The sequence below is a fragment of the Chlorocebus sabaeus genome, chromosome 12, assembly GCF_047675955.1.
Source record: "Chlorocebus sabaeus isolate Y175 chromosome 12, mChlSab1.0.hap1, whole genome shotgun sequence".
Taxonomy (NCBI): Eukaryota; Metazoa; Chordata; class Mammalia; order Primates; family Cercopithecidae; genus Chlorocebus; species Chlorocebus sabaeus.
The window spans coordinates 20,766,644-20,780,734 of NC_132915.1; the positions used below are offsets into that span (position 1 = coordinate 20,766,644).

Below are 14,091 nucleotides of genomic sequence, written 5' to 3' on the forward strand. Positions count from 1 at the left end.
CCATGTGTTCTCATTGTTTAACTCCCACTTATGAGTGAGAACATGCAGTGGTTTTCTGTTCTTGTGTTAGTTTGCTGAGAGTGATGGTTTCAGCTTCATCCATGTCCCTGCAAAGGCCAAGAACTCATCCTTTTTTATGGCTGCATAGTATTCCATGGTGTATACGTGCCACATTTTCTTTATACAGTTGATCATTGATGGGCATCAAATGCCACTTTCTAACGAGCCTCGCCTCAGCATATGCCATTCCCCGTTTCATGATTTCTTCTTCTCAATTTAAATTATCTGATTATGTGGTTCATCAGTTCTCCATGCACTAAATTGCAAGTGCAGTGAGGGATGGGATTTTTGTCCATTTGGTTTATTGCTATATCCTCAGAGCCTAGAACAGTGCCTGGCATAAGCAGATTTTTATTGTTTGGGTGACAATAGTAAATCGAATTGATGAAACTGTACATTTATCCTTATTATTACTGTCCCTTTTATTTAGGCGTGATTTGTCTGTTTGTGAATCATCCATAGCACAATTTGAACTGTATCAAGGGACGTCAGTATTAAGATTGAGCACCTATGAGTCTCTGACTATGTGGAGATGTGAGATAGGAAGGGGCCCACAGATCTTCAGTGAGGAGGGCAGAGGATCTTTGGGGTCAGGAGGCTCTCCTGGGTTCCGTGAACGAGTCAGTTTCACTTGCTGCCCCTACAGATGGGCCCATTCCCTCAGGGTGCACCAGAACCATGGGGACCTCCCATTACCTGCCCCAGATGCCTGAAATCAGTCCCCAGACTTTTCTGCCTTGGCTTGACCCCTGTGTTTGCTCTGTTTGCACAGCCAAGGTCATTTGTGGGGGAAAGCTTGAGAGTAGGCCTTGTTTTGTTTTGTTTTGTTTTGTTTTTGAGACGGAGTCTCGCTCTGTAGCTCAGGCTGGAGTGCAGTGGCCGGATCTCAGCTCACTGCAAGCTCCACCTCCCGGGTCCACGGCATTCTCCTGCCTCAGCCTCCCGAGTAGCTGGGACTACAGGCGCCCGCCACCTCGCCTGGCTAGTTTTTTTTTTTTTTTTTTTTTTGGTATTTTTTAGTAGAGACGGGGTTTCACCGTGTTAGCCAGGATGGTCTCGATCTCCTGACCTCGTGATCCGCCCGTCTCGGCCTCCCAAAGTGCTGGGATTACAGGCTTGAGCCACCGCGCCCGGCCGAGAGTAGGCCTTGTATTCTCTAGTTTTTAATTCCAATTTGAAAAGCTTGAGCTCACCTACAGGGTGAGTCTACATGACTAAAATTATGTTTTATTCCTCCAAGCAGGCAGGACTTTGAGCATGGTTACCCTTTGCTGCCCCGCAATTCTGTCTTATCAGTGGTTACTGGTATGGATTGGGCACTTAGGAGCATCTGAGATATTCTGAAGCCAAGCCTATCCCTTTCAGGGCTTACTGGTGGCACAAAAGGTACCTTCTGGTTGGGCTGTCCCTTTCTGTCTGGTCCGCCAGACCAGACAGAAGCTGGGCTGAAATTTCCAGTCACCTTTTTGGATTATGGCATGATTTCTGGAGGGTCTCTTTACAATGAGGGCATATTACATTGGTGACACGTTAACTCAGGAGTACTCACTGGCATATATTCATTGGAGTTGCTGGCGGAGGAGCAGATACGTCCTTGAGAGCCTGGGCACCAAGATGGTATATTTTGATGGATGGGGTTGGAGGGGGAAAGAGAGTGCTGAAGCCTGGAAACTGTATATGCTCTGGGGATGGCAAATATGGGTGAATAGCATTGGAAGAGGCCATGACCAGGAAGGAACTTGATGCATAGGACGAAGGGAAGTGGGGAGAGAAATGAGGGAACATGAAAAGAGAGACATGTTGGCCAGGCGCAGTGGCTCACGCCTGTAATCCCAGCACTTTAGGAGGCCGAGGTGGGTGGATCACCGGAGGTCAGGAGTTTGAGACCAGCCTGGCCAATATAGTGAAACCCCATCTCTACTAAAAATACAAAAATTAGCTGGATGTAGTAGCAGGTGCCTGTAATCCTAGCTACTCAGGAGGCTGAGGTAGGAGAATTGCTTGAACCTGGGAGGTTGCAGTGAGCCAAGATCATGCCATTGCACTCCAGCTTGGGTGACAAGAGTGAAACTCCATCCTGGGGGGAAAAAAAAAAAAAGAAAAAGAAAAGAGAGGCATGTGGCACCAAGGAGAACCTCAAAATTTTGCAGTGGGGTATGCTATGGTCCTCACCTGTTATACCATTTTCTTTTTAAATGGAGAGGAGAGAGATAGATCAGCAAAGAAAGATTAATTAATTTACATTTAATCCATGTAAATTAACCTTGTAATTATCTTACAGGGTTCCTGAGTCATGAGAGTTTGTGTAGCATGCTTTGGGGTTGCAATCTTCATTTAGCACCTTTTCTTAAGTATAATTGGTTTTGGGCTTGGTAATGAATTGGCACACAAATCTTGCTACACTCCCCATGTCTTCTTTCGTGTAAGTTGAGGGTCGAACATAAAGCTATGTCAGGGAATGATCAAGCCTAGATAAGAAGCAAATAGGTCAGCTTTGGGGGTAATTTTGATCTCACAAATGTCTGAAGTCTTGCTGTATTTCATTCTCTCTTCGCCCTGAATTCCATGCTCACTTGTGTGGACGCTGAGGTCCTCATAGTGTTAAGAAGTCGTTATGGCATCAGTACAGGACAGAGGAGATGGGGCTTCCTGCACTGCGCCATGGGATTCTGGGAACCACCCTGGTCCATTGCAGACTCCTCTGACCTGTAAAAAGTGCTGCTAATCTTCTTACTGTCTGCATTATAAGATTTGGGAAGAGAAATGAGGTAATGTCTACTTAGATCTTTGAGCTTCTTGGAAGAATAGCGTTCTGCAGTAATATGATTTCCTAATGTGTTTGTTTGTGTTGTAATAGACTGTAATTCCATTTACCTACCTTTCTTTAGGAGCTCCTAGAATATTTGACTGTCTTGCCCAGGGGAAGCAGTCTGACATTGAGAGTGAGAACTGGACCTAGACTAGAACCCTTAAAGCACATTGAGCCAAGTGAGCTAGCTATAAATTTATGAGTGTAGGGGAAGGATACTGGGAGAGGAAGAAATGGAAGCTGGATTTGGTCATGACGAGGGAGGGGATTGTAATTATCTTCAGAGAGTTTATGTCGTACTTTTAAATCATGCTGTTTTGCTGAGGATCAATATCTCAATTTTGAAAACAATATTTATTTATACTGCTCTCATTGTCTATAATAATAGACTAACCTAACCCCCTCCAAGATTTGGTTTGTTATATTTATTGAGCCACAACCTATTGTGTTTGACTCTGATACCAGCAGTTCCATACAAAGGCTGACAAATTTTTAGATTCATTTGTAAAGTATGTAGTAGATTACTAAATAATACTTCATTTTTGTTCTGCATGTAAATACTTTTTAAAAAAAATTAAAACAGTCATGAGCAATCTAACCTTTTACATAGCCTTTGGAACAGTATTACAACTAAGTTGGCTTTCTAGGCAGTTCTAAAATGAGAAGTTAAAACAAGTGATGAAAAGTGGGGAAAGTATGTACATGTGTCATCTCTGACATACCCTAAAGTTGTTAATTTATATGACAATTATCTGTATTGGATAGTTTTGCTATGACATTTACTAGAAGCGGTTGGTTCTTCGGAAGTTTCAAAAGAATGTCAGCTTTCCACAAAGGAATTTTCAAATAACTGTTTAGTTAACCAGAAAATGAAATAGCAAGTCTTCTCTTCCAGAGGGGTAAGTATATACAATTTTTTTTTTTTTTTTTTTTTTGAGATGCAGTCTTGCTCTGTCGCCAGGCTGGAGTGCAGTGGTGCAATCTTGGCTCACTGCAACCTCTGCCTCCTGGGTTCAAGCGATTCCTCTGCCTCGAACAGTGCCTGGCACTAGCAGGTTTTTGTTGTTTGGGTGACAATACTAAATTGAATTGATGAAACTGAGTCTCCTGAGTAGCTGGGACTACAGGCATGTGCCACCACACCTAGCTAATTTTTTTTTTTTTTGTATTTTTTAGTAGAGATGGGGTTTCACCATGTTGGCCAGGATGGTCTCGATCTCCTGACCTCGTGATCCACCTGCCTCAGCCTCCCAAAGTACTGGGATTACAGGCATGAGCCATTGCACCTGGCTGACTACATACACTTTTTAAGAACAACTAATTTTTCACTGTGTTAGCCAGGATGGTCTCCTCGTGATCCGCCCGTCTCGGCCTCCCAAAGTGCTGGGATCGGGAGGCTGAGGCAGGAGAATGGCGTAAACCCAGGAGGCAGAGCTTGCAGTGAGCTGAGATCCGGCCACTGCACTCCAGCCCTGGCGACAGAGCGAGACTCCATCTCAAAAAAAAAAAAACAAGAACAACTAATTTTTATTTTCTGACAGACTAAAGTGTTACAAGTTTCATTTACTAAATCATAGAATACAGAGAGAACATACCTTGTTACCCAAAATGTGACATGAAAAAAATAAATCCTTACCAAACTCTGTGTCTGTTTGCTTATGTTGCATGCCAGACACATATGAAAAAAGTCATTTTGTTTGTTTCTTAAATTAAGAACCTCTTATATAAAGAAATGATATAGAATACTATGCCGCTTAGAACAAAATGATACTAAAAAATTATGACTCAGAGATAGAGTTCATATGAAGTTAAATTATGAGTAATCTTAATAAGACCACATTTTCTCTTCTGGAAAGTTTACTAGAGTTTGAGTGAATATTTCAGAGTGTTAAACACTGTACAATTTTTATGTTCTCGTGTAAAACTTCATGATAAATTTATGATTTTCTGCCATTGTGTATAAATATAGATAAGGCATATATTTTTAAAGATTAAAAATATGTTTATATTAATCTGTCACCAGTTAAGTTGTGATGTTTATTTGAATTTGTTTCAGAATCGAAGCAAACGCTTGGAGAAGGTCCATGTGGTTATTGGGCCTAAATCATGTGACTTGGATTCTCTCATTTCGACCTTCACATATGCTTACTTTCTAGACAAGGTAAGGGGAAAAAAGGGTAATACTTCTTATATTTTGAATTATTATGTAACTTTTAAGAATAAACATTTTCTCAAAACAAAGGAACCTATTAACTTAATTTTTAATGTTCTGATTTATTGTTGCAGAGCATAAAGTATTATCATCCATGAGTCAACAAATATTTATTGGGCACCTACTTTATGTTAGGCATTGTTCTGGCTATTTCTTTCCAACTCTCCTTATAAAATATTGTTTCAATAAGGACAGTGTTTTCAAATAAAACATTTAAAATGTTCATAATAATTGATTAATTTTATGAAAATTCATAGAACTAATAAAAGTAAGAATCAGAGTTCTTGTTTTCCTTTGTCATCTTGCTGATAGTCCTGCCTTTGGGAGCAGAAAAATACGTGCAGAAATAACTTGTGTGAACAGTACATGAATGGCAGAGCACACTGGCTAGAGTTTTCAGTGACAGGTATTACATGTCAAATCTGCTTCCTGTCGGTCCTTGTTTGGTTTTGCCTTGTAGCCCTGACTTTGTGTAGCAAGATCATCCTCAGTTAGTGATCATCTCCCTTGAGGAAGACTCTTTCTATTCTGTGAAACATACGATGCACCTATGGAAATGGAAAAGACCTTTCAACAAATGACTTTAAAACTTTAAATCTATAAAACTGATGAGCTCATGATGATGGGCTTTTTATTAACTTAAAGCCTAAAAATGTATGTTATGAGTGTCTAGGTGCTATTTTCAATGTCACGCAATTTTTAATTTTTCAGAATCTGATTTGTTTTATTGCAATTTTGTTTGGATCCTTGGACCCTGACAGTAGGCAGAGCTGGTCTAAAGCGATTTAAATTCACACGAAGCCTAGTCTTCCAGAATGAGCTGTGGGTGGCCAGAACTGCTCTAGGGCAGAAGCTGATAAAAACGCTGGGTAAAATATTCTGATCTCTACATGTGGGCTTTATATCAAATTTATCTTAAAATTTGTTGAACTTTACAAGGGAGATTAATTGGTATGAGGAGATAAATGTGCCTCTGTTAAGACATGCATATTAACACTAATTTTGTTAACTGGTATTTTGACTCCTAGAAGAAAATGTTACTTATCTAGAGAACATGGAGTTGACAAAACCAAACTGATTTTTAGAGTGATAGTGGCATGGACTTGGAAATGATTTAATAATAATGCCACCACTACCACCTACTACAATGTCTTGACATCCAATAAAAGGGGTAGAAAAAGTAATTGTGATAGATAAAACACATAGATAAAAATAAAAATACATGTGGATTCTCTTCTTCTTCAGAGGTTTGCCAGTAAGCATGGAGATGAATGTGGAATTACTGTAAGGTCTCATACTGAGAATTTGGTTATATTTCTCTGCCTCTCTCTTAGTTTACTGGCCCCCCTGGCTAGTGGCCTGTGTCTCTATTTAAATTTTCTTCAATAAACCCAACTACTCTCTCTCAGAGTACGAACATGTAGGATAAGGAAAGAGTTTTTCTGCCTCATGTGTACAACCCCATTTAAGTCCTTCTCATTCTGGTAAGTGAGCCGCATTTGCAGATAGGAAACGCAGAGTCTCAGAGAGGAAACTGGCTTTCTCAAACTTACGCAGTAGAGACTGGGGCTGAAACCTAGTTCCTGTGACATCAACTTCAGAATAGGTCCTGCCAGGAGAGGCTCAGGCCACATGCCTGATTTTCATATTGATTCTTCCCCACTCCAGTTTCAATATCGGGAGTTAGATAGAACCTTCCATTCATTAGGAAAAGTAACTAGCCATACGTAAGTTGTTAACACTTATGCAACTGTGCTTCAGTATTAGCATGAGAGGAGGGAGAAAACCCCCTTTGTTGGAGTGGCTTCGTGCTTTGTATGCTATAGCAGTGGCTGATTCGTTTCTTTCATTCAACAAATATGTACTAAATGTTTACAATGTGCCAGACTGTTTTATACACTGGAAACATACCTGAACAAAACCATTAAAAAAGCCCTGCTTTCTTAATGCTAGAAAGGGGAGACAGATGATAAAGATGTTAAAGCTGTGACAATCTGGTGATGGTGTGACAGTAAAGGCCATTTACTTTATGCACAAATTCCAGGTTACTGAACCCCACATTCTCTCAGTGATAGTTAGGATTATTGCTGTATATTCATAGTAATTTTTAAAGTGCCTTTATTTTTTACATTCCTGTACAACAACAAGTTTATTATTGTGACTCTACAATTCTCTACTTCTCTCCTGTCTCCTGTTTTCTCTGGTTGCCACAGATCCGTTTTCTAAGAGACTTGTTAATAAAAAATGTTTTTTATGATTTAAGAAATCAATAGAGATCACAATCTGATAGTCTGTAGGCTGAAGCTGACTCATAAATGAATTTCTACTGACTGACATTCTGAATTTTACAAAATTAATTGTAGTAATTAAATTTCACAAATAATACCGCAAATCTAGACTTATAGCTTCTCTTGGGTAATTAAATTTTTATTTTTTTATTTTTTTATTTTTGAGATGGAGTCTTGCTCTGTCCCCCAGGCTGGAGTGCAGTGGCATAATCTTGGCTCAATGCAAGCTCCGCCTCCTGGGTTCACACCATTCTCCTGCCTCAGCCTCCTGAGTAGCTAGGACTACAGGTGCTCCCCATCACTCCTGGCTAATTTTTTGTATTTTTAATAGAGATGAGGTTTCACTGTGTTAGCCAGGATGGTCTCGATCTCCTGACCTTGTGATCTGCCTGCCTCAGCCTCCCGAAGTGCTGGGATTATGGGCATGAACCACCGCACCCAGCCCGGTAATTTAAAGTTTTAACAAAACTGGGCCTGAATTTTTACATGTGAAACATTGGCTGGGGCTGAGTGACAGGCATTCCACTTAGATGCAACATATGTGCCTTCCTCGGTCCCCACAGTCCCCACCCACCCTGCCTCAAATGTCCTGATTTTGTGCCAAGTTTATAAAGATATGTGAGTTTGTTACTCTTAAAGAAGAGAATGTGTATTATATATAAATATATTTATTTACATTTTAGCCCCTGCACAATTTATATATATGCATATATTTAAATTTATATATAAATATATATTTATATGTTATCTATTTATTTAAATTTTATTTATATGTAATATATATTTATATATACAAATGGTGCAGGATCTAAAATGAGACATCAAATAAAGCATGAGACGTTTCAAGCAGGGTAACAAGAGGTTAAAAAATGTTAGGGGCCACTCAGCGTATAAGGCCCTGTTAATTGGGTTCAGGAAAATTTGATTATGAATGCCAAGTGGTTTAGTGAGGCCAGAAGACTCCCATTCCTTTTACCAGTTACCCTGAGGCTGGAGAAAATGTAACTGTATTCTTTCCTCCTGCTATTTTCAGTAATTCAGTCAACTTTTTTCTTGGTAGGTCAGTCCACCAGGGGTTCTGTGTTTACCAGTGCTGAACATACCAAGAACTGAATTCAACTACTTCACCGAGACAAGGTTTATTTTAGAAGAGCTAAATATTTCCGAATCATTCCACATATTCCGGGATGAAATTAACCTGCATCAACTAAATGATGAAGGGAAGTTATCGGTAACACTCGTTGGCGGCAACGTGCTGGCGAGGTAAGATCCATTGTGAAGCTCTGAGATTTGATCCTTTAATGAAGGTTCTTCTGGGCAAAGTGTCACTTTACTCAGGACTTTTGTGGTTTAGGCAGGTGTATTAAAAGCAGAGGACATGCTGGTCTTGGTGGCTCACGCCTATAATCCCAGCAATTTGGGAGTCCAAGGCAGACGGATCACTTGAGGCCAGGAGTTCGAGACCAGCCTGACCAACATGGTGAAACCTTGTCTCTACTAAAAATACAAAAGTGAGCTAGGGTGGTGGTGCATGCCTGCAATCCCACCTACTTGGAGGCTGAGGCACAAGAATTGCTTGAACCCAAGAGGCAGAGGTTATAGTGAACCGAGATCGCACCACTGCACTCTAGCCTGGGCAAAAGAGTGAGACTGTTTTAAAAAAAAAAAGACAGGCCAGGCGCGGTGGCTCAAGCCTGTAATCCCAGCACTTTGGGAGGCTGAGACAGGCGGATCACGAGGTCAGGAGATCGATACCATCCTGGCTAACACGGTGAAACCCCACCTCTACTAAAACATACAAAAGACTAGCCGAGCGAGGTGGCAGGCTCCTGTAGTCCCAGCTACTCGGGAGGCTGAGGCAGGAGAATGGCGTAAACCCGGGAGGCAGAGCTTGCAGTGAGCTGAGATCCAGCCACTGCACTCCAGCCTGGGCAACAGAGTGAGACTCTGTCTCAAAACAAAAACAGAAACAAAAACAAACAAACAAAAAGCAAAAAACAAACCCCAAAATCCCAAAACAACAACAACAACAGCAAAGCAGAGGACATGCAGAGGAAAGGGAATATCTTTTTCTTCTCTTATGCCAAAATTTGGGTCATGCTAATCCTTCATTTTTACTTTTGCATTTCAGATATGAAATCTTTAAGTGTAAAGTTATTGTAAAATTGACCGAATTATAGAGGTTTGTTTTGTTTTGTTTTTTTGAGACAGAGTCTTGTTCTGTTACCCAGGCTGGCGTGCATTGTCTCCATCTTGGCTCACTGCAGCTTCCACCTCCCAGGTTCAAGCAATTCTCTTGCCTCAGCCTCCTGAATAGCTAGGATTACAGGCATGTGCCACCACGCCTGGCTAACTTTTGTAGTTTTAGTAGAGACAGGGTTTCTACTAAAACCAGGCTGGTCTTGAACTCCTGACCTCAAGTGATCTGTCCACCTCAGCCTCCCAAAGTGCTGGGATTACAGGTGTTAGCCATCACACCCAGCCTAAAATTATAGTTTTTAAACCATTTCAAACACTTTCTTATAGCAATATAATAGTCTTATGTATTGATGGCGAACATGCATAATAAAAATTGAAATTAAGCACTAGATAAAATGGAATGGTTCTTAGGAAAGAAATCTCAGTGGTGAAATGGAAAAATATGTAGAGATGGGCTATGAAGATCATTTGATTATTTATTCATTCATAGCATTTTATACTATAAGAGAAGGATCTTTTTTTTTTTTTGATTATTCATGTAGCTCAAACTTTTTATTTTATGCATAAGAAACTTGAAACTCCGTGTCATAAACGACTTGTCCAAAGAACCACATGCAGGCTTGACATGGTGTCTGATGCCTGTAATTCCAGCATTTTTGGAGGCCAAGGCAGGAGGTTCACTTGAGCCCAGGAGTTTGAGATCAACCTGGGAAACATGGTGAGACCCTGTCTCTACAAAAAATACAAAAAAATTAGCTGGGCATAGTGGTACGCACCTGTGGTCCCAGCTACTCGGGAGGCTGAGGTGAAAGGATCACTTGAGCCTGGGAGGTTGAGGCTGCAATTGCATCTCATGGTTGAGCTGTGATTACACCACTGCACTCCAGCCTAGATGACAGAGTGACACCCTGTCTCAAAAAAACAAAACAAAGCAAACAACAACAACAAAAGCAAAGAACCACATGTAGTTAGCAGAAGAGTTGGGATTAGAACTTTTATCTTCTGACTCTTTGAATAAATATTTAAGCATTGCTAACTCATGCAAAAATCTACAGGTGCCTAAGGAGGAATAAGACAAATTCTCTGCCATCAAGGACTTTGTGAAGATGTCCTTTTGATAAGCTTTCTACTGCTACCGAATGAAGATTCACCAGTTAAACACTTCAGTAGTTTAAAATGTTAGTTTTTCACAGTTTGGCGATTTGCAAGTTGTTGATAACCTTAACCAATGGACACTGACCTTAGCACACTTGAAATAAAAACTTTTCTATTTAATAATTTTGTATTTAACTTTTTAGGAAGCATATTTAGGTATGAATGTATTGTGATATCTATCATGCAATTCATTTACTTATGAGGAGTTTTGAAAATAACCTGCCTGTGTGTGGCTGCTTTTACCCTCATGCTGTTTGAAACTGAATGAAATTATTTGAATAATATTTATTGATCATTGACACGTGGCTAAAAGTTCGGGGTAGTTTATTTGACTGACTTCAATGACTGGTATTCAGGAAATCATATGCTTGACCAAATTGACATGTTAACTATTTCTTTTTCTTTTTCTTTCTTTTTTTTTTTTTGAGATGGATTCTTGCTCTGTCGCCCAGGCTGGAATGCAGTGGCACAATCTCGGCTCACTGCAGCCTCCACCTCCCAGGTTCAAGTGATTCTCTTGCCTCAGCCTCCTGAGTAGCTAGGATTACAGGCATCTGCCACCACGCCCAGCTAATTTTTGTATTTTTAGTAGAGATGGGGTTTCGCCATGTTGGCCAGGCTGGTTTCAAACTCCTGACCTCAGGTACTCCGCCTGCCTCAGCCTCCCAAAGTGCTGGGATTACAGGCGTGAGTCACTGTGCCCAGCCATGTTAACTGTTTCAAACCAACTGATGTAAAGAGACACAGATAAACACAATGCAATTGGAATGTGAATTGTGGAACTAGTGTGTGTCAATCAATCAAAATCTGAGGAATAGTTTTGTTATCAATTAAAATGGAAAAATTTAGACTGATTTTGAGGCTGGGATTGTGAACTCTAGCTCTAGAATTGTTTATGAAATAGAATGCTTTTCAAAAATAAATTGAAATCTTTATTTCTTTCATTGCCACTCATTTGTTTTTGACAGGCAGAAAGAATAAAATTGGATTGATCCAAACTTTTCTTCCTGCCTTTGCTAAAAGCCACCTCTGTCTCACATATAAAGAATGATGGTGGAAGGAAAATAGGCCCAGTAGTGTTTTTTCTACACCACAGTGACTGGATTTGCAAGCTTTGAAGCCAGGTTATTGGAGTTTAAATACTGGCTAGTCTACTTAGTAGATGTGTGATGTTGCACAAATTTCTTAACCTCTTTGTGCCTCAGTTTTTTTTATTTATACAATGGGGATTTTCTAGTGTCATTTTCTAGTGTCGTTTTTAGTGCATTTTATAGAACCCTTTTTTTTTTTTGAGACGGAGTCTCGCTCTTTTGCCCAGGCTAGAGTGCAGTGGCACGGTCTTGGCTCACTGCAACCTCAGCCTATGTGGTTCAAGTGATTCTCCTGCCTCAGCCTCCCAGATAGCTGGGATTATAGGCACCTGCCACCATGCCTGGCTAATTTTTTGTATTTTTAGTAGAGATGGGGTTTCCACATTGGCCAGGCTGGTGTTAAACTCCTGACCTTGTGATTCGCCTGCCTCGGCCTCCCAAAGTGCTGGGATTACAGGCGTGAGTCACCGTGCTCGGCCTATAGAATTCATTTTACAGTGTTATTTTCTAGTTTAAAATATGATAATACACCTAAAGTATTTATAATAGTATCCAGCCTGTGGTGGAAGTCCAATAGTGTTAGCTACTATTATTTTCCAAGAGTGCAGCACAGGATAAAGCTGGTAAGGTATGAAGGTATTTTAATAATTTGGGGGAAAATAAATAGTTTAAATGAAATGTGAAAATACGTAGAATAAGGCTCCCATCTTCTGAGTCATGTGAGTTCCCTCGTATTTTTGGTCATTGAGAGGAAGTCATTTGTGTGACAGCAGAGATTTAAACATTCCCCAAAGTAATAAGACATGCCATATTCCTTTCTCCTTCTCCCCTCCATTTGCTTTATAGTGAAGACAAAACTTTAGAATCAGCAGTTGTCAAAGTCATTAATCCGGTTGAGCAGAGCGATGCCAACGTTGAGTTCCGAGAGTCTTCCTCTTCCCTCGTGCTGAAGGAGATTCTCCAGGAGGCTCCTGAGCTCATCACGGAGCAACTGGCTCATCGCCTCAGAGGTGAGAGACGGCACTTCCTATTAAATACCGGAAGGCTTAATGGAGTGTCTCCCGGCCTGCTCATGTAGAAAGAATGCGATCCATTCTTGGGTTAACAATCTCTTTAAAGACCACAGGAAGCTTCATCAGAGAGGCAGGGAGTAAAGAGTTTGTTAAAGAGTAGCATTATATTGAATATTAAAAATGTGCATTTAAAAATAGGCATGAGGGGCCTTTGCTGTTTCACTAGAGAAGAATATTAAATGGAACTGCTGCAGCTCTGTTAGGGAGCTGGATAACACCTCTGGCCATTGTAATCGCTGCCAGAGGTGATTCTTGCCCCAAGACAGCATGGTAGGGACCAGAATTCCAAGTTCCCAGGTTGAAATATCTGCTGATACTTTTCCATGCTTGGTTTATGACATACTGTTTGGATGGCAAAATACGTGCCCTTCATTTTGGTGATACTGTGTCAGGGCTTTTATAGTCAGATGCCACCTCCTTTGCTCCCCTGTCTTGTAACATATTCCATCTTCACTCAAACTGTTTTAAGCCCTGGGGTCCTGAACACAGTGTCATCAGTTCCTCTAGTAATCTCTCTTTCATCTCGATCAGTGGAGCCTACTGCTTCCAAACGGTGGTTTTCAAGCTGGAAATTGTCAGTCAACTTTGGAACCACAAAATTACCACAGAAATTCCATTATTTACTCACAGAGGACACTGTTCTGGTTTTTGTAGAAAGCATTTCCCTCCCCGCACCGCCAATCCATTTTGAACATGGTAGACAGAGAGTTTTCTTAAAAGTATTCAACATAGGAAAGTGAAAAACAGTGATGAACAGATTGAAATAATTCTAAAAGAAGACCAGAAGTATGTTGACTCAACTCTTTTAAGGACTCTGTCCTTCAGTTCCTCTGTCTCTTCCACAGTTTGGAGGGGAAAAGGTTCAAGAGGTGTGTAATTCTTGTAAAGGTGTAGAACTGATGGCCTTCGTAAACCTGCCTTAAATATTTCCCTGGCAATGAATGTCTGTAAAAATGCTCTGTGGGAAACTGTGCTCTCAACTAAACTAAGTAAGCACAATCATTTATCTTTGTGACAGAGCAGAAGGAAAATGAAGGTAATTGGGAATCTCAGCCAAGAGGAAAGTTGTTCAACAGCACAAATGTGTGGTACAGCCAAGCACTAGAGAATATTTTGTTTAAGTATCTTGTAAACTAAGAAGTTTGGTTAATTGTTGTGAAACTACATGTGTTATTTAGTAGAAAAGAAATGTGGTCAATAAGCA

General features: G+C 40.5%; 1 protein-coding gene across 14 annotated transcripts in view; it reads left to right on the forward strand.

Moving 5' to 3' along the window:
• The window catches only part of PRUNE2 (prune homolog 2 with BCH domain), a 297,981-nt gene that overhangs the window by 47,086 nt on the left and 236,804 nt on the right, over nt 1-14,091 (forward strand). For 13 of the 14 annotated variants that reach the window (XM_037998511.2, XM_073021511.1, XM_073021506.1 and 10 more), the window contains exons 2-4: nt 4,926-5,030; nt 8,430-8,632; nt 12,661-12,824. In XM_037998511.2, the coding sequence (XP_037854439.2) occupies nt 4,926-5,030; nt 8,430-8,632; nt 12,661-12,824 (472 nt within the window). Of the gene's footprint in view, nt 1-4,925; nt 5,031-8,429; nt 8,633-12,660; nt 12,825-14,091 lie in introns of those variants that run through there. The other variant, XM_073021512.1, reaches the window with a different exon arrangement.